The sequence below is a fragment of the Henckelia pumila genome, chromosome 1 (assembly GCF_033568475.1).
Source record: "Henckelia pumila isolate YLH828 chromosome 1, ASM3356847v2, whole genome shotgun sequence".
Lineage (NCBI taxonomy): Eukaryota > Viridiplantae > Streptophyta > Magnoliopsida > Lamiales > Gesneriaceae > Henckelia > Henckelia pumila.
This window is the reverse complement of record NC_133120.1, coordinates 72,109,118-72,129,801: the sequence shown is the minus strand read 5'-3', so window position 1 is coordinate 72,129,801 and position 20,684 is coordinate 72,109,118. Positions and strand designations below refer to the sequence as shown.

At 30.2% G+C, this 20,684-nt stretch overlaps 1 protein-coding gene across 14 annotated transcripts; it reads left to right on the top strand.

Moving 5' to 3' along the window:
• The first annotated feature begins 956 nt into the window (after nucleotides 1-956).
• On the top strand, nucleotides 957-6,856 carry LOC140892448 (putative pentatricopeptide repeat-containing protein At3g16890, mitochondrial). 14 transcript variants are annotated; one of them, XM_073301429.1, is made up of 6 exons: nucleotides 957-1,154; nucleotides 1,266-3,247; nucleotides 3,870-4,296; nucleotides 5,204-5,580; nucleotides 6,242-6,467; nucleotides 6,572-6,856. In XM_073301429.1, the coding sequence occupies exons 1-2, from the start codon at nucleotides 1,013-1,015 to the stop codon at nucleotides 3,134-3,136; spliced, it is 2,013 nt and encodes a 670-aa protein (XP_073157530.1). In that variant the 5' UTR covers nucleotides 957-1,012; the 3' UTR covers nucleotides 3,137-3,247; nucleotides 3,870-4,296; nucleotides 5,204-5,580; nucleotides 6,242-6,467; nucleotides 6,572-6,856. The 14 variants fall into 14 exon arrangements, with proteins under 14 accessions (XP_073157530.1, XP_073157508.1, XP_073157440.1 ...); XM_073301407.1 differs by having other exon boundaries at nucleotides 957-3,247; nucleotides 3,870-3,952; nucleotides 5,252-5,317; nucleotides 5,408-5,580; XM_073301339.1 differs by having other exon boundaries at nucleotides 957-3,247; nucleotides 3,870-3,952; nucleotides 4,173-4,296.
• Nucleotides 6,857-20,684: the final 13,828 nt, after the last annotated feature.

Below are 20,684 nucleotides of genomic sequence, written 5' to 3'. Positions count from 1 at the left end.
ACGTACAAATGCAATATACGTATATTGGGAGATTGCATCATAAACTCTAAAGCGTTGTCATCAACAAGATTGACTTGAATTTCATGTCAAGATGAATTTTGCATGAAAGAATATTTCGTTGACAATTTGAGAGTAAAAATAGTTGGATCAATCATCAATATTTGATGCACAACTTCAACCAACTCGGACAAAGTAATGGAACGTAGAACTCGCATCGGTCTAGTATAAGGAATACTATACACAATCGATCCATTATCCACAATAATATGACCTCCAAAATATAAAAATATATCGATGTTTTCATTCTCGATATGATTTTTTGAAATAAAAATGAAAAACGGATAAAAGGAACGAGAAAATTTTAAAGAGATATATATTTTTATGAGTGATATCCGAATAAGATTTGTGGACATATATATAGTAATACAATTACGCATAGAATTAATTTTTTACGCGTTAGATGATATATTTAATTCTATTTAATTGTTTACGCATTAAATTATTTTATTTTACGCGTAAATACTATGTCTCAACACGTTTTTATTTAATCATTTACGGCTTAAATAATTTAATACTCATCGAATATATATTATAATAATTTAAAATAATATTAAATGAGTAACGTGTGGCCACGTAGGCAGAATCCTCTGCTCAGTAGGCAGCATCCGCGTCTCGTGGCGGAGGACGCTGCCTACGTGGGTTGAGCGTTTGCTGTCAAATTTGAAGTTTTACAGTATTCGTGACATTTTTTAAATTTTACAGTATTTTTAAAATTTATTTTTTTATTTAGAGTAAAAATAAAAAAACCCTAAATCAAGATACATCAAAAAAATTTAAACGTAATAAATATAAATTATATTTAAAACCCTTAGATTAGACCCGATTGGACCGGGCGTGTAAGAATATACCGGCTGCACCCGGTTCTTGAGACAAACCGGTCCTTGTGCAAAATCAATTCAAGGGCAAGCAGTAGCGTTCTTCCATGGTTGCCGACTAACCCATGAGATGAGCTATGAGAAATTTATCATCTATGGCCTCTAGGGTCGCACAGGAATTCAAGAATCCCACTCAGAAAGTCCGAATTCCCAATAAAATTGATTCGAAATCCTCTAAACTGAACTCTCGGGAAAATCTCCGTCCAAATTTAGTGACAGGTAAGCCTAAATTCAAAGATTCAAACTTTGATTCAGTTTCAACTACCAAAGCTCGCATTGTAGGTTGTGAAAATAAATCTTTCTCGAATCCTATTGATCATCGATATTTAGCTGAAATTTTGTCTAGAAAAGACTGGTACTTGCTGCTGAACCATGAGCTCAAGGCGCAAAGAATCAGTTTGAGTACTCGTGTTGTTGTTAGCATTTTGCGAAACCAAGAGAGGCCTTTATGTTGTTTGAGATTTTATATCTGGGTTTCGAACCTCGGAGGCTCGTTTGGTAAGGATCAACCCATACGTGTTGCTTTAAGCGATGTTCTTTTTAGGGAAGGTCCCATTTTGCTGTCAGCTGAGTTAATACAGGACATCAGGAACTCAAAGTGCAGAGTTACTGAGGATCTTCTTTGTGTGTTGATCGGTAGTTGGGGAAGATTGGGGTTAGCCAAGTATTGTGCTGAGGTTTTTGAGCAGGTTTCTTATCTGGGACTCGTTCCAAGTACAAGGTTATATAATGCCGTAATAGATGCCTTGGTGAAATCCAATTCACTTGATTTGGCTTACCTCAAGTTTCAGCAAATGGAGGTGGACAACTGTGTCCCAGATAGATTTACTTATAACATTCTTATTCATGGAGTTTGTAAGGCTGGTGTAGTGGATGAGGCACTTCGCCTTGTCAAGCAGATGGAGGGATTGAGACACACTCCCAATGTATTCACATATACCATCCTAATAGATGGGTATTGTAATGCAAAAAGAGTGGATGATGCGTTTGGGGTTCTGGAGAGAATGAAAATAATGAAAGTGAGTCCCAATGATGCCACATATAGATCACTTGTTAATGGAGTTTTTCGAACCCTGTCACCACATGAAGCTTTTGAACGACTGTGGAGATGGGTGAAAAAGGAGCCCAAGCTGCCCAAAGTAGCTTATGATAGTATACTCTATTGTCTATCGACTAATTTTCTAGCAAGGGATGCGGCTGTGTTTTTAGGGACAGCTGCAGGACATGGTTATATTCCTGACACTTTGACATTTAACATCACGATTACTTGTTTGATAAAAAGATTGCAAATTGAGGAAACTTGTCAGATATTTGATGATTTCATCAAACGAGGGGTGAATGTGGATCCAGGTACTTGTGTAGCACTTGTAGAGGCCCTGTACAACTCAGGAAGACAAAATAAGGGCAATCAATATTTAAGTTGGATGCTGGAGAAAGGATTTGTGTCAAATGCCTTCACATTTAACATGGTAATTGATTGCTTTTGCAAAGCCAAAATGATGAACAGCGCGCTTGAAACATTAAAGGAGATGTCTAAAAGAGACATTCGCCCTAATCTTGTTACTTTCAACACCCTTATTGCTGGGTTTTGGAAGGTTAGGGATGTGGTCAAGGCACAAGAATTACTACTAATGCTTCTAGACCATGGCTTTAAACCAGATGTGTTCACCTTTAGTTCAATTATTGACGGTCTATGCAAGGCTAACCATATTACGGATGCTTTTGATTGTTTCTCAGAAATGGTGGAGTGGGGAATCTCTCCTAATGCTATTACGTACAATAGCTTAATTCGTTCATTGTGCATTTCTGGAGAGGTTGTTAAAGCAATGAAACTGCTGAGAAAAATGCAAGTTGATGGCGTACAGCCAGATGTTTACTCTTTTAATGCTCTAATTCAGAAGTACTGTGAGATGAATAAAATTGATAAGGCACAAAGCCTTCTCATAAGCATGTTAACTCTAGATTTGCATCCAGATAATTTTACTTACATTTCCTTTATCAAAGCATTATGTGAATCTGGAAGATTTTATGAAGCTAAAGAGTTATTCTCTTCAATGGAAACAAATGGTTGTAGACCTGATGTCTATACTTGTGATTCATTCGTTGATGCATTAGTCAAGTCACACAGATTTGAAGAAGCCCGAGAGGTATGGTTGAAATGCAGAGAGAAAGGAATGGCATTAAAAGTAATTCCCGTTTGATCTCATGGCACCTTGGTTGGGCAATTTTGGTATCAAAGAGATTCACCTGTTTTGGTTGTTATGTGTGCATCTTGGCTTTGATTGGCGGTATGGACAATTAGAAACGTTAAGGTATTTTTTTCAAATTCTATGCCACATTATTGGCTTGCGATCACGTATGTCTTGATATATATTGTGCAGTTAAGTACGATTATCACGCATGACTGTTTATGGATAAACATTGATGGCGATTACTGTGAGTTATTTGTTAAAGCAATTGTGTTCTAAGCATTCTCATTTCTGAATTCTTTCTAATCTTGTCAGTTAGAGCTTTATTTAAATTGTCCTGTAATTCCTATGTCAGATTTCCCTCTTATCATAAGGAATGAGGATAAAAGAATTCCTTGAGTTCTTTTTATAGTTTCCCTTTATTACTTGAAATTTTAGTTTTTTTTTTTCTGATTGTTTTGTGAGCTAAAAGAGTTGGTGTTCAGTTGCCTATACGAGGCTCTACATTTTGTCCATTTGGTCTTTCAGATGCATCTCAAGATTCTCAACTGAGGTCATCGATCCTTGAATCATATCATGATCTATGTTTTTAATGTATTTGGCTCTCCAATTCCATATGATTTTGATATTTACATAATCCAAAGAACAATTTTCTTGCAAATTTATTGATGATTCAACTTGTTATTTGTCTGAGTTAATCCTTTTACCTTACTGGCATTAATCAAACTTATTTATAAAAATTCAGTGCATGAGATGGGTCTCTAATGAGTTGGGATGTCTGAGAGAGATTCTTCAAGAAAAGGCCAGCTAATTGAACACAAACCACTGGTAATATGACTTTCACGTCTATTTTGAGACTTTGGTTCTCTAATGTTCGTGGATAGACCGCTCAAAGAATAATCCTTAAAATACTGCCTGATATCTGTAGCTTGGTAATCTTGATGTTGATGGTAAAAGGGGTCCATATTTAGTGATACCGTGCGTATAAACATGTGCTAAATTTAATGGGATGTGCACCAACTGTAAATTTTGCACTATGAATATGTAGGATATATGAATTTTTGGATTGCGCTAGCCGCTGTGTTTACTTATGCTCAATGGAAGTGACTGTAGTTCATACGACACAACCAATATGTCACTTTATATCTGAATCCTCAAGCAGGGAAGAATGCGTAAGATTACTTGTTCATCACTCGATAATATTTGGAATTTATGAAATATTGATTTCCTGTTGTACATACCTTCAAATGTGAGTGTTTTCTGGGATAAAAACTATGTTTTAAACTGGAAAAACATCAGGAAATTTCTCTCTCTCTCTCTCTCTCTCTCTATATATATATATATATATATATATATATATATATTCATGTTCACGGTCTATGGAACCTGATGATTGATGTTCAAGGTACTTGTTTATTCATCATTTTTAATTTTTCATCAGGTCAGTTTGATAGATGTAGAACTTTTCTAGAGTTATCCTTTTTGTTTTTGGATTGACTAAAGATGTTTATCAGATAGATGAAGATAAAGGTAATTTATCATTGTTGAAAACATCGAAAATTCTCTAATTAATCTTAATTAAAATGATTGGATGATGATTTTATGGTGGGTACTGTAGGGATTAACTTGTGACTGCAGAAACTAATTTTTTTTTATTAAATTTTAACTAAGAGAACATTCTCAACTTCCATTATTATTACGATACTTAACTTAGTACAAGGTCCTTGGGGTAGGTTTGATTTTTAACTCACATAAATTTAAAATCTTATGAAGTTGGTGGATTTAGTCCAACTGTCCCTTCAACATGTTACCATTATATATTTTACCCAAGTTTATTGACAAGGCAGATTACCTATAATTCTACCTTTTGCTAAACACTGTCATCTTGAGCAAATTTCTTCATTAAGACCAAATCTTTCTGCTACAAGATTGTCGATCGCTCGAAATAACATATCTCTGTAACTGTGACATTTCTGTTCTTTTGGATTGTCTCTGATGCTCTATCTTGAGAAGGAAGTTATAATTTACTTGTGGTAATTGGGACATTTAACAAAATCTCTTTTTTGGTCGAAATATCAGGCATCTCTTTGTAACTTGTTAATGTAATGGGCGTAATGGCATTCTCAGGATTCACTAAGAGCCATCTTTTAGTTTCTGTTGTGATTTGCATCTCCGTTTCCTTCTGCAAATTCGGTATAAATTAATGAAACATCTTGTCATTTTCTTGGTAAGAATCTTTTGCATCAGATTCGACACTCATTTCGGATTATATTTTCTCCACAGGGAGAGCATTTGATTATCCTCACTTGGGCGCTGCAGGCGTATTTGCAAGAGGATATTTGCCTGAAGCGGAAGGTGAAGGACAGGGAGATCAATATTTTCCTGAGGCTGGACTAATAGGCACTAATCCAGCTCTGCTCCTGAATAAAGCATTCGAATGTTTCAACGATAAGCATGTAAGTAATCGCACTCATCCTTGAAACTTTAATTATTTCTCGTAAATATAATTGAGATCAAGACAATTGAGTAAATGCTTTACAAGTGAATTCTTTTAAAAATATTTTCGCTTGGGTGGTGGCTGCCGATGCTCCCGGTCTGATTCTTGATCAACTGAATGCAAGAATACTTCAGAGTTGCAAGTCCTAATACCGTATTCAGAAAATAGATCATGTAGGCACACAGCCAGAGACTCGAAAGAAGGGGAGAGACGGGGCAAGGGGGTGGTTTAATGAAAATGGTGATTGGTGAAACTTTAAATTTAGGAAAACAAAACTTTCGAAACTTTTCATCTAAATGGCATTGGGTCTTCTAAATTTGCATCGGCCAACATAGGTAGAAATCTAAATTATATAACTTCTACGATTCCTGCGCTCACTTACCAACTCCAACTCACTGCACTGTGTTAACATATTATTTCAACAAAATAGCGTGATTTCTACATCAAATATAAAATCTATGTCCAAATATACTCAGAACATTCCCTGCTAAATTTTTAAACAACAAAGACAATCGTGCGAAGGGTGAGTCTGCAAATTGGAAAAAATACTTGATCAATGTTATATATTCAACTAAAATGTGACACTAAACACAATTTCTCATATTCTATTATGTCTACAGATTTACAGCAGCTGTAATGAAGCTTACAGACTAACTCAAACTGGTGAACTCAGCGTGCCACCTGAATACACGGATCAGTACTGCAACGGACCGTGCATAGTCGAAACACGACATGTACTGGATTGCGTGGATGGTATTGTAAAAAACTTCTTGTTCTTCAACACGGCTACTCTTAACAACGTAAGGGATGTTATCAGTGGTGGATGTAGCTATGGTCCTAAAAGAGGTACCAAATGACACCAGATAAAGCCTCGTCTCTCTCCTCGATTCCAACTTACGATTAAGCTCTATCATGTGAAGTGCTGTAAATAAGGGGTTGTGTTGTGACAGGTAACTTCAACGTGGCTGAGCATATTCGAGCGGATGAAGGTAGTGCGAGCAAGGTGGCTGGACATGTTGCGGTGTACGGGTTTCTGCTTGTGATTGTGACGACGTTTCATTTATTGTTCTAAAACACAGTAAATGTTGGAAGATGTTGAGAAGGATGCAGATTCTTGATTTTTTATAAGATGAAACTTATAATCAATGAGTTAGACATTGGATATTATCATATACTTGAAATGTTATACACATTCGACTCAAGGATATAAATACATAATATGAGGTGTAATCCATATCGATTCCCTGATAACATTTGTAGTCTTGTCTTGTCTTGTCTTTTATTTTTTTTTTCTTTTATTTTTTATTTTTTTGAAGTCGAAGTTTATTACAATTAAGTATCGAATATGATTCTTCGTCACATTGTGATATCGGATGGACGAGAAGCCATCGATATGTTCGTAAACTTCTAATGTAGTGTTTGAGAGAGTTTTTATGAAACACTTCTCAGCTTTTGCTTAGGAAAATTTTAAAATTTTGTTAAAAAAAAGCTGAGAAGTGCTTACTAGAAGCTTTTCCAAACATTATCTAAGTATAAACTCAAAATACTGGTTTTTATAGAGAAGTGTCTGTCGAATAGTCGAATGTTATTCACTTTGATATTTTCATTCAAGGCTATACAAGAATTTTAACAATAATAATAATAATGATATCAAAAATGTTATTAAAACATTAGTTTATGAGTTATGTCTAGGGCCTTGAGTTTTTGGAGGGTCTCCTACTAAAGTATCTCAAAAACTTAAAATTAAATAAGATTTTGAAATTTTTAATTTTTTCTTTTAAAAATTCAAATATAAAACCGTTTCCAATATATATATATATATATATCATCATTATATTATTATTATGTATATATCAACACAAATTTTTGTGAGACGATCTCACAGATCAAATTTTACGAAACGGATATCCTATTTGGGTCATTCATGAAAAATATTAATTTTTTGCACAAAAATATTACTTTACATTACGGATAAAGATCCAAGAAATCGTATCACAAAATATCTACTCATATACTAATTCTCGGTGTCTTTATCTCGTCAATATTTTAAATATCCACAATATTTTATTATAATAATAATTTTTGTGTTAGAAAGTTGTTTTAAAAAAAATAATTTTTGTGTTAGAAAGAAAATTGTTATAATTTAATTTTGAACCCGACACTTCATCTTAAATTTAGTATTTATAGACAAATAGTAATAATTTCATCTTCAATAATAATTCACAAAATAATTACACATCAAAATTACCAAATTATAAAATCAAAATCTTAAAATAGCCTCTGATTTTATTGATGTTTCTTTTTTTTTTTTTTCATGCTAGGAGATCGGCCAATGAAGTGGCTCACTCTTTGGAAAAAATTTGTTATTTCTTCTCCTATATTTTCTTTTTTGTTTGTCCCAAATATATGGTCATATATCATATTTAGTAAATTTTTTACACTTTTTTACTAATATAACCCTATTAACTACACTTTGAAAATTATGCAATCATTTTTTAATACATTAAATAGAAAAAATATAAGAAGTTTGTATAAAATTTATTTTTCCATTGATTTTTCTTAATCTAATCGGGACGGAGGGAATACAAGTTATTGTCAAAAAAAAAAATACTCAACTACAAGAATTATTATAATTTTATGAACAATCACTCTTAAAAGCCCTATAATTTTTAATACTGTATATTAATAATTTTTTTGAGACCAATAAATAATTAGTTATATAGATTAATATATAAAAAAATATTATCAATAAATTTTAAAACAAATCCGTTTCTTCCTCATCATGGCTGCCGGAGAATCGATTATTTTCATGAAGAAGTCAATAAAAAAAATAAAATTAATCATAATATAAAACAAAAAGAACGAAAGATTAATAGAAGTCATGTGACTAAAATCTCGTTTGGTTTAGGAAGCAAAAGAGAAAAAGTGCTTTTTTTAAAAAAAAATAAAAAAAAGTGCTTTTGTTGTTTCAAATGTGTTTGGATAACTTTGAAATGCTTTTAAAAGCACTTATTTAATTCAAAATAAGTGTTTTTTTTAAAAGCTTATATTTGTAGCTTTTCAAAGGCTTTTAACTTAAAAAAAGTGCTTTTAATCTATTTATCCAAACACAAAATTATTTCAATTTTTACTTAAAAAAGTGCTTTTAAAAGGCAACTTAAAAAAGCACTTATTTTTTTAAAAAGACTTTTGAAAGCAAACGAGCTATAAATAAAAAATTATCAATCATATACTGAGCCAATTTTGATGTTAAGAAAATTCAAAAATTTATTATTCTTAATTTTAAAAAAATAATGAAATTATTGACTACCAAAAGCTCCAAAATCTCAAATCTTAAAATCACTTCAAAGGTATTAAAAATAGAGCAAAGTAATATACATTGAAGACAAGTAAAATAAGAACTTTAAAAAATTAAAAAAAAAATTCACAAGTTTTTAAAAATAAAATATTTTTCGATTATAAAATATTAATTTTACAAATAAAAAAGATAAAAGAATTTTAAAAGATAAAAAGAATTTTAAATAAAATGAGTAAAAATGAGCCGCACCTGCCTTGTAGAATTAATAATGGTAACGATAATCCATAAATCAGGTTTATATGCACATACATTAAAAATATTTTGATATCAAAAGTAAATTTTGTGAAAAATGTTTCTAATTCTTTAAAAATTTGAGAAGATCTTCGTAATTGAGATTTGTTTATATTTAATTAAAATAATTTGTTAAATATAATAAATTTAACTGATTTCGAACTGGTTCTCTTATCTATCTATACCTATTTATTAGATAAGAGGACCAAAACATGGTCTCTTGGTATGATCACAAAAAAAATTACAAAAAAATAAAATAATACAAAACAAAACAAAACAAAACTTAACCGCAACCTTCAATTAGGTTGGGAAAAAAAAAGGTAGGTAAGAGGAAACGTCGGAAAGAGGTTATACATTATCTCCTCTCTCTATCACAATATCTATCTTTGCACTCCAAATCAAAAAAGATATCGCTTGGTTTGAATGATGGGATAAACGAAATATGAATAAATGAAGAGATTAAAAATTGAAATATAAGGATAAATAGTACAGTGTGATAAATTTTTTGGTGTTTGGTATGATTTTAATACGACGGATTAATTTTGTATGTTGAATACAAATAACGAAAATACCCTCGAATATAATAATAATATAAAATAATTTAATTATTAGAATAATGAAAAATGTTAATGATTAAATAATAGATTTGTATAATAATCTATTATTTAAAATAAAATGTAAAATAATAATAAGAAGATAATTTTAATAATAATATTGATATTACTTGTCAATAATAATAATAATAATAATAATAATAATAATAATAATAATAATAATAATAATATTGATATTAAAATTAATATTTTATTTATTAATTTTAATTTTTTTTTTACTCTACAATTTTTTTCTTACACTCATGATGTTTTTTTATTAGTAATTGAAATAAAATAATTATAATTATAATTATAATTACTTATTATTCTTATTACTATCGTGTTTAGACATTAATTACGAAAGTTATTTTTATTATTATATAATCATCATTCTTATAATAATATTATTAAATTTTTTAATATTATTCCATTTAATATATCTTATTACTTCATTTTTATATTGGTTATTAATTTTTTAAATTTTTTTTGGTATAATTCAATAATAATATTTTTATTATTGTTGTTGCTATTAATAACAATATTTGGAAAAAATATAAAAAATCAAAATAGTGAACAGTGTAATTCGGCAACCGGGTTAACGATTCTAATAATTTTATTATATTTTCAAAATGAGTAGATTTATATTTTATTAGATCAATTTTTATTTATTAAGATTGAATTTTCCGATTCATCAAAAAATTTCATTTCATTTTCCTCCTCCAGCACTATATTATCAACGGAGGAAAAGTTTGACTTTTTTTTCAAATTTCAAATGTAAGGGGTATAAAAGTAAAATTCTATGTAATCATTAGATTTGTAAAAATAATACCACGGTCATGAAGAGATTAATTGTCTCTCTCTTTGTGTGCACAGTGCGGGCTTTCAACGGGCCAATGAGAAAATTTTGAATCGTCAAAACTCCAATCAAACGCAGGACAACAGATGATAATTAGCTAATCTGATATTTATCACCCCTACCAAACTTACCCTAATATAATATATAACATTTTTTTGGTTACGTTGCACACGCAACACTTATGTACCGAAATTGATAAAAATTGATAAAGTTTTCTCGCAGTAAAATTAGACAAGATGGAGACAATATTGTATCTTAGTAAATTGACCAAAATATAATTTTTTTTTTGTCAATATTAAATTTACCAATAACGAGCTAATTAATCATGTAGAATTTCCGTTATATATGCATAACCACACGCTACGTGTATATGAATGGAAATTAACTAGAAAATACATTATTCAACAATTGAATATTCTGCCCATAATCAAATGACTAATTTAACCCCCGAGCCATGCATGCACCTTCTCATCTATAAAATGCCTTCTCGCCAACGCCTATTAATCCATAACTCAAAGCTAATAACAAATATTATAAATCGATCGAAAATGTCATCAGATCCTTCATCTTCCTACCAATATTCTAGCGGCAAGCCTGGCTCGGATTCACTGACGAGCCGTTTTTCGACTACTAATACTAATACTACTGCCATCACCAAAAAAAATAATGGAGGTGCTGCGACTCGAATGTGGGGAGGAAATGAAGTCACGACCACAAGAACATCTTCATCGTCGACTCGATCAAGGGCGGTCCTCTTCAGGGGGCGCAGCAAGTTTCCTTTGGTCATGAACTTATCATTAACAGATTGCTAGTGGCCGTATATGTCTAGAATATGATATTACAGAATATAGAACCCTAGCTAGCTAGTTCAAGGCTTGTCTCTCTTAGTGATATATGATCTTAGTGATTAAAAATGAAAAAATATGGATGTGTTGTATGATGTGATAAATAATATTGTTTTTGATTTGATATGATTATAATAATTTTTCAGGAATAAATTAATGTGATTTACCGAAAATGCCTATGACAACTTTTTTAAATTACTAACTGACACTACATTCAATGCTTATCACCAACTCGTGCACAGTCTCACATGTCTTCTCCTCTACCTTCCATATTCGAACAAAACATTGAGAACGACGCAAAAAAAAATCCGACACTTCTTCTCCTCTATGGCCATCAACAAACATGCTCTCTCTCGTTGGAGTGTCGAAGGGATTTCCATTCGGTAGAGTAGGTATCATCTTCTGGGTAGTACCTGCCCTTTATTCTTCTTTTTTTTTTTTCTGCCTAAATACATTAGGGTTTCTCAGTGAATATATATATTGTTCGATCTATGTGATTTATGAGTGTTCATATTATTTTTAATTTGTACACCTTTGTTAATATTTTAAATTTTTCCTAATTTCCAGGTTTTCAACATATTAGCTACTTTCTTGTACACTTCAGAAATCAAGAGCTTTCGTTGTGTTTATCCCTCGCTCCAAGCTATTTCTTCAACCATGGTGGCTGCCGACATCGCGCATTTTACCCGTTTTTATGAGTGAGAACCGAGAACCTAGAGTTATCTTCAAATACCCGGGGCAATTTGGTCAAATAAATCGCTCATCTAGAACACTGTTTCAATTATGAGAAGTCATCTCGCCTGGAAAGAGGGATGTCTCATGAGTAGAAAACAGTGTTTTCATACGGGCCCATACGGGCCCATGGATAAGTGAAAGGAGACAAATAAGTGTGAAGAACTATGGATGATAAATGATGTATCATGTCATCCTTCACTCATCATGCGAGACAAACAGGACCATATATATATAATATATGTGTGGGTGGGTGGGTGATGAATCCACTCTGTATGTGTGATCTTATGTATATATGATCTTTGTAATTATACGTGTATAAGTGCTTGTTATTATGTATTATATATTGGTTATTAGTTATATATACATATGATTTTTATTATGATTCTTCGGTTTTCGTTACTTCCATTGATATTTTTCCTTCAATCTACTTGTAAGATGTGTATAAAAAAATTGTTTGGCTCGTTGAATAGGAGGACAAGGATAATGTGCAGATAATAAATTGAAAGAGACAAATAACATGACTAATTTTGAATCCAATTATTTTGGTTGTTTTGTGAAGTTATATCTTTCACATGTCATATTTTATCATGATCTATCTTTAAATATTTTTATTTTTATACATTAATTTCATCATTTCGATTTGAAATATTCCGAAGTTGCAATGGGAACTAACTTATGCTGTTGTACATGCATAATTAATCAAAGAACGCATGCCGAGAATTAATTTTCCTCACATATAATTAAGCCACAAAATATTTCTTCAAATCAATACAATACAATAAAATTTTATATTTTCAAAAATAAAAAAATATTTATTATATATGCAATATATATTAATGTATTAATGTTTCATAGCAACATAAGAACTAAAAATAAATTTATAACTTTATGTAGTGTTCGAGAGATCTTCTACAAAATACTTTTCAGTTTTTTTAACAAAATTTCATAAGTAAAAGTTGAGAAGTGTTTCTTAGAGCTTATAAACTATTTAAATTTGTTTGTAAAATTTTTTGTCAAACAACTTATAAGTTGTCAAAATAAGTATAAGTTGTTTTTTCAAAAGTAAGGTCACCTCTAATTTTTTAGAAAATATATTATTTTGATATTTTATTTCTCCATATTATCTTTATATATTTTATTAAATCCTCACCACCCTCTGCCCATCTTTTAATTTGTACATAATTTATCAAAATATTTTATAAATTCAAATTAAAAAATAGTTTTATTTTTTTAATATATGTTTAACATTTATAATAAATTTAAAGCTATTTTTGTATGTATATTATTATTTACATTACTTTCATAGTATTATATCATTTTTTTTATAATTTCAAAAATAAAAAATCTTATAATTATACCAAACGCATTAACATCTTTAAGTTGTTTAAAATAAGTTCATCCAAATATTTTAACAGTTTATTTTTAAAATAAAACCTGACAACTTATATGCTCATAAAACATTTTATAAGCTATAGGAATTTATAAGCTGTTTTTAATAAGTTTAGTTATATTTGTTTAGCTTTTGTAGTATATCTCTATCTGAAATAACACTTGCTTTTTATTATAATAAATGTTAATTAGCAAGTATATATTTATGACCCACACATGCTTGCGGTTCCTCATACAAATCAACATTAAATTTCATAATTCCGAATTTTGAATTTTGCCCATCTCCACAGTTAGTGGCATATTAATTCAACTGTTAATTAAATTAAAGATATAATCACACACACACACACACACACACACAAAAGTTTTACCTGCGAAGTATTTTGTAAATTTTGACTTTGGACTTTAACTGTGTTCTCTATTAATTTGCGAGTCCTAACTCGGAAGATTAAATATTCATACACCCGCACGCAATAGAATCAGTGAATGCATGACATATATTATATAGTGCATGCCACAAAAATGCATATAGCTGTAATTTACACCTACACACACAAATATATATACTAATGTGTATATATGTGTGTCTTTGTGTGAGATACCGGAATGGAAATTAGGGAGAATGACGTCATTCAACAATTGAATGTCTAAAATTTTAATATATCTCTAATTCTAATTAAAAACATTAAAAAAAACAAAGGGATAATTGCATACACTACCCTTGTGAAATCATGAGATTGCTCAAAACCCCTTATAACTATTAACCCCTTGTGTTTTCAAATTTTGAGCACAAATACTCCTGAAAACCTGTACGGATAAGGGGTTGTGTGCTCAAAATTTGAAAAAATGAGAACATATGTGCTAAGGTTAAAAACATATAGAGCTCATAGATCATTTTTTTTTTCATAATAATTTTTTAACAATCTCGATATTTCAAAAAGATAGTGTAAACAATTAACCCCAAAATAAAAACAAAAAAAGTAGTCTATTGAGTTAGCAATGGAAGACCGACCCACCTCTTCCACTGGCGATTTGTGGATTTCATCCGTTAACCCGTTTTGACAGTTCAAAATAGCTTAGAGATTAAAATAATAATAATAAAATTTGTCAAAAGTGAATTAACTTGAATGTTCGCCATAATTTATCCAAAGTTAATTTGTTAATTTCCATGCTTGTGAATCGTTTATGTCAAAAGAGAAATGGGCATATTTTTACTTTAAATTATCCTCTTATGGTTAAATAACTCAATTCATAACAGTAAGTCTCTTGGCAGACGTAATATTACTATAAACTAATATTTTTAATATAAAAAATAATATTTTATCATGTGTGATTCAATATGAAAAAAAGATTCATTTTATAAAATTTATCCTTGAAATCGTCTCATCGGAGTTTGTGTGAATTCATAATTGCATATCTCCTCTTATATGGCATGGAACCAAAATTAACATTAGTACTCATCCACAAATGTGCATCCAAAACTGAACATGGAAGACACAATAATAACTAAAAAAAGAAATTTTTATGTGTCGTAGGAGGGTGTTTTGCTTTGTCGGCGTTGGTCCCTAATTAAGAAACAGAACAAATAGATAAGTGGTCCTAGAAAAAACCTAAGGGCCTAAAAGCTTAAGAAAAGCCCACAAATCAAACTTCATTTCTTGTACGCAAATATTTTTTGATAGTTAAGAACATTTTTAATTTGTTCAAGAGTTGAATTTGCTAGAAATTTAACATACTGAAAATTAAATTCGATCTACATACACACAAAAATAATAAATAAAGATCGATATGAGGAAAAATAAAGGCAGAAACGATCTAACATCTAGTAATTGATGTTGAGTTTTTGAGCTATGAACTGTAGAGATCCCACGAACACCGAAAACGAGATCTTCTAAACGTTTATGTAATTAATGAGATGGTACATTTTATGAATAACTTCATAGAGTTAGGACCCTGCATGCGGCATGCCACTATTTATAGATGTTCTCTAACTATCATAGAGAGTCAAGATTTGACAAAAATTGATAATATTTATCCGGGAGAAGGTAATTCAAATCTTAAAATATTTATCATCTTAATCCAGATAATATTTTTGATTTAATTTCTTTTAAATATGAGACGTCTCTCATATTAATCTTGATGAAATATGTTAACCATATTTAAATTATTTTATGGATTTAATAAAATAATCTAACTGAATTTTGTAATATGTGTCACATATTTTAATAATAACTAGTAACCAGAGCTAGGGGTGAGCATCGACCGGTTTGGTCCGGTTTGACTCTACCACGATTCGGTTTTTTTGGTTTCGGTTTTAAAAATATCTTGTCCTGAAACCAAACCATGTTATTACGGTTTCGTTCGGTCCGGTTTTTTTTTTCAATACGGTACGGTTTGATTGGCCGGTTATATGCGGTTTAAGTAATGAATTAAATTGATTTTGAGCAAATGAAAATATTAGTACCGAAACAAAGAAATAAATACTAATTGATTAAAATAATCATGAATTTAAAATTGAAGTAAAACCCAAAATATAAAAAGGTTAATATTAAAATTTTGATATGCATACAATGCATTACGAAGAATAAATAAATCAAAAATATGTATATGATTAACTATTTGAAATGCAATCACGAGCAGAGGTTGGCATATGTTTTCAAAAACACATACAATTTCGCCTCCTGGTAAGGACTAAGGAAGAAATCGACTACTGCGTGCGTGCATATTGGTAAGGAAGAAAGCGGCGATTAATGAGTTTTAAAAAATCCCTAATTCAAATAAACTAATTACAATTCGGGCCTGATTCTCATTTAAAACTATTATGCCCAATAAGAAAACGTAACTGAGGACTATAGGCCAAATTGTAATTTGTATGGTCCAATATCCATAAATATATTATTTTAACTACAATCCGGCCGGTTCGGTTTATACGGTTATTTGGGGAGCTATAATCGCAAACCGAACTGAATAACCGAATTCAATAAAATATAAAACCGAAACCGATCGAAAAACCGAGAAAATCGAACCAAATAAACCTAATTTTTTGGTTCGGTCGATTTTTTCGTTTTTAACCAAATTATGCCCACCCATAACCGAAGCACACGCTTTGCGTATGTATTGCAAATTTAATTATTATGTAATAAAATTTTATTTTTGTAATCAAGAAGTAAATTTGAATAACTAATCTATCAAATTAAGACGTGAAGTAGTGGAGAGGTCAGAGTGGGAGAATTCTTTTGGGTTAGTAGTTGGGATGAGAAGGGTAACATGAAACTTTTATATATTTAGACTTAAAAAGAGAAATCAATCTAAAGCAAGAAAGGTAATTGTGAAAAAATATTTTCGTAAGTTCTCGACATACTAATGCAGTTTCTATGATATCCACAACTATTATAAAATAAAATAGATAATAATAACTAGCCACGGTATACACGCGTTGCGTATATAATCTAATATTTGAATATAATCAAGTGTTATCTTATATAATCAATTAGTAAGATATAAGATTTATTGGCATAAATTTACATAAATTCTAAGCTGAAAAAAAATTGAAATAGCGTGGAAGAATTTAGGATGGAGAATAAAGAAACGTGGGTGAGAAATGGGTAGTGGGGGAGGTTGGGTTTGGTTCAATCTTTGTTTTGACTTTCTGATTTTAGATCACAAAAAAGAAAAATAGTGGCAATTTTTCCGTTCACATTTTTAGCCAAATTAATTTTTTCTTATAGCTTTTTGCATTATAATATAGTAATAATAATAATAAAAATAATTTTTGGAGTTCAATAATTATTCCTGCTGGTAGAGCGGTCGAATCATGACGCTTGGGCTGCTGTGCTGTTTAAAAGATTTGAGTTGTATGATTACTTCTAGTTATAACTTTTGGTAAAGCGACAAGCGCTCGGTATAATAATAATAATAATAATAATAATAATAATAATAATAATAATAAAAATAATAATAATAATAATAATAATGTATTGACTTCACAATGAAATATACATATCAAAATCAAATCTTGCACTGGTCTTATATGGTATTACACAAAATTAATACGAAAGTCAATCCACATTCACATTTGAGTACACAAATAACTAAAATTCCATGACAGCAGAATTTTAGAGATATGAAATCGAAATTCCCCTTTCCTTATCGCAGAAGTAACATTGAGAGAAAATGGTCAAATAATATATAATATAAAGATGAGTACGCATGGATAAATTTTCTAAATTATTTTCTAATCTTTTAAATAATGAAGCTTATGATATTTTATTTTTTTGGTGACATCACTGTATTCCAAGTAAAGACCACGAAGATTAAAAAGGAGTTTAATCAATAAAATAAATGGTGTATTTAGTTGAATTTAATAAAAATCATTGAACTAAACAAATAATAAATACGCTTATTAAAAATAAGGTTTTTCAAATTTAAAAATTCATCAGAATTCTTCATTGTATTTTCCGAGTGATGAGGAAGATTAATGAGTAAGTCTAATGTAATATGATTTTACGGATTTTTATCTGTGAGACGGGTCAATCCTATATCTGTCTATATTTATTTTCAATAAAAATTAATACTTTAACATACAAAATAATATTTTTTATAGATAACACAAATAGGAAACATATCTCACGGGAGTTTTTGTATTGATTAAATAAATGTACCATAGAAAACCAATATATGATGTAATGCCTTAGAAATAATGGTAACTATAATCCTTAAATCAGGTTAAATATTCACATATAAATTAAAATTAACTTCATATATATTGAGTAATTTTTCCGTAAAAAAAAATTCTAGAGACAATATAAAAGTTTGAAAAACGATAGTTCTATCTCTCTAAATTTAAAATACGGGAAAATACTTTTTTTGGTTTAATAAGTTGTCCATTTTTTTTGTTTTGGTCTATTAATTTTTCAAATTTTGGTTTTGGTACACTAATTTTTTATTTTCCGATGTCATGTCATCATTTTCCGATGTCACATCAACATTTTTAGGTGTCACATCAGTAGTTGGACCAAAATACCCAAAAACTAAAAATTAATGTACCAAAACAAAATTTTGAGAATTTAATTTACCAAAACTAAAAAATAAAAAAATTAATAAACCAAAACAAATGTTTTCCCTTTAAAATGCTAAGCCCTCCTGGAAACAATTCAAACCGACATGTTAGTAAATCAATTATGATTCAAAAGTCAGAATCGTGTTTGCCCCCCTGTAATAACGAGGAAGATTAATTAAATTACGTAAGATAGAATCACACACACACTTTGTAAATATTCTACAAAAACATTTACCCGCCACGTACGTATTTTGCAAATATTAAAGTTTGGATTTTGACTCTGTTCTCCATTAATATCGGGGATCCATATATTAATGGTCTTGTATTGCGAGTAATAACGAGGAAGATTAAATACTCATACATCCGCACGCAATACAGATCATCAGGGAATGCATGACACAATGCCACAAACAAACACTCACACAAACACATACATACATACACACATATACGGTAGATCGGTTCAACCTATCTTATGAGTATTACCTTAATCATATATATATTTAAATGTTTCATGATTTGTCACGTCAATAATATATCATTAATTACGCTCATATGTAGAGATATGAACCAATTGGATGCATGATTTGAGTTACATATAATTGCATTTAATTTGTAAATTAAATTATCCCAAGATCTTTCCGTAAGTGCATGTATTCAGGATAATTTTCTAATTTTTTTTAAAAAAATGTATAACTGTGTATGTTCATGTGACATAACTATAATTAATAATGATATGACCACGCCAACTTTTCCTTATACATGCACAATCACACGCTACATGTACCGAAATGGAAATTAGTGAGAAAAGACCTATACCATACCACCCATGCACCATGATCTCTATAAAAGGCCTTGCTAACCAACAATATGAAATGCAAATTAATTAAGCGCAGATCAAAACATCAATCTATAGATTATATTATATGGCATCAAACCCTTCCTCTTCCTATCAATATTCGAGCGGCAAGCCTCGCACCGATTCGCTTGTGAGCAGTTTTCCAGTAAGTTCAACTGCTGCTAGTACCAAAAAAAGTAATAGTAACAATGGAGGAGCGGCATCTCGTATGTGGGGAGGTAATGAAGCCACTGCAACCACAAGAGAGCCTTCTTCATCGACTCGAGACCGCCACCAGTCTTCGGGAGGTGCAGCACGTTTCCTTTGGTGAACTCATTACTAAAGTGCTGGCTAGCTAGCTGTGATTAAATTAATATGTGTATATATATATATATATAGATGTACGTGTGTGACCTTTTATTGTATATATATATATATATGTATGATCTTATGTAAGGATGTATATACATATGCATGTTGTTATTAATATGTATATATAATATATTAGATATGGGTTAGTTACGCATGTGAAGTTTGAATGTTTGATTAAGATTCTTTCGGTTTTCGTTTTTCTCTTTAATTCTATTGACATGGGCGGTTCCGATCATAATGGAATACTCGAGTAAATTAATAACATGATTATAATCTTAATTAAATTAATCCGGGTACTTGTATTAAACCTATCTTCTATTTAGTTCATACATACACTAATTAGTGATCGATCTCCAATAATATATAAATACACACGCAGTAGCAGTATATAATCACTCACACATATACATGCAGTATTTGTGCAATTTTAGTCATATGTATTTTCAAATTTCCTTTTTTTTTGTTGATTTTTTTTTTTTTTTTTTGCAATTTTAGTGGTGGAGCTTATATTACATCTACGTGTTCAATGTCACATCCACACTCATGTTGAAAAAAAATTAAAATGATAAAAAGTTGAAAGATATAAGACTAAAACTGCAATTTGACGATATAAAATATCGAAATCGCAAAGAGTCAAATAAAATATTTTCTCTATTTTAATTTAAAAAATACAGTATTTGTGATATTTAACAACACAAATTTTAATATTCGAGAGGACTAATTTTTTATTTTAATTAATTAATTTAGAACAAAATCACCAAATTGAAACCAAAATCGTACAAACCAG

What these genes read in the sequence shown, in the direction of transcription:
- LOC140892448 (XM_073301422.1), top strand. Translation starts at nt 1,013, where the DNA reads ATGAGAAATTTATCATCTATGGCCTCTAGGGTCGCACAGGAATTCAAG.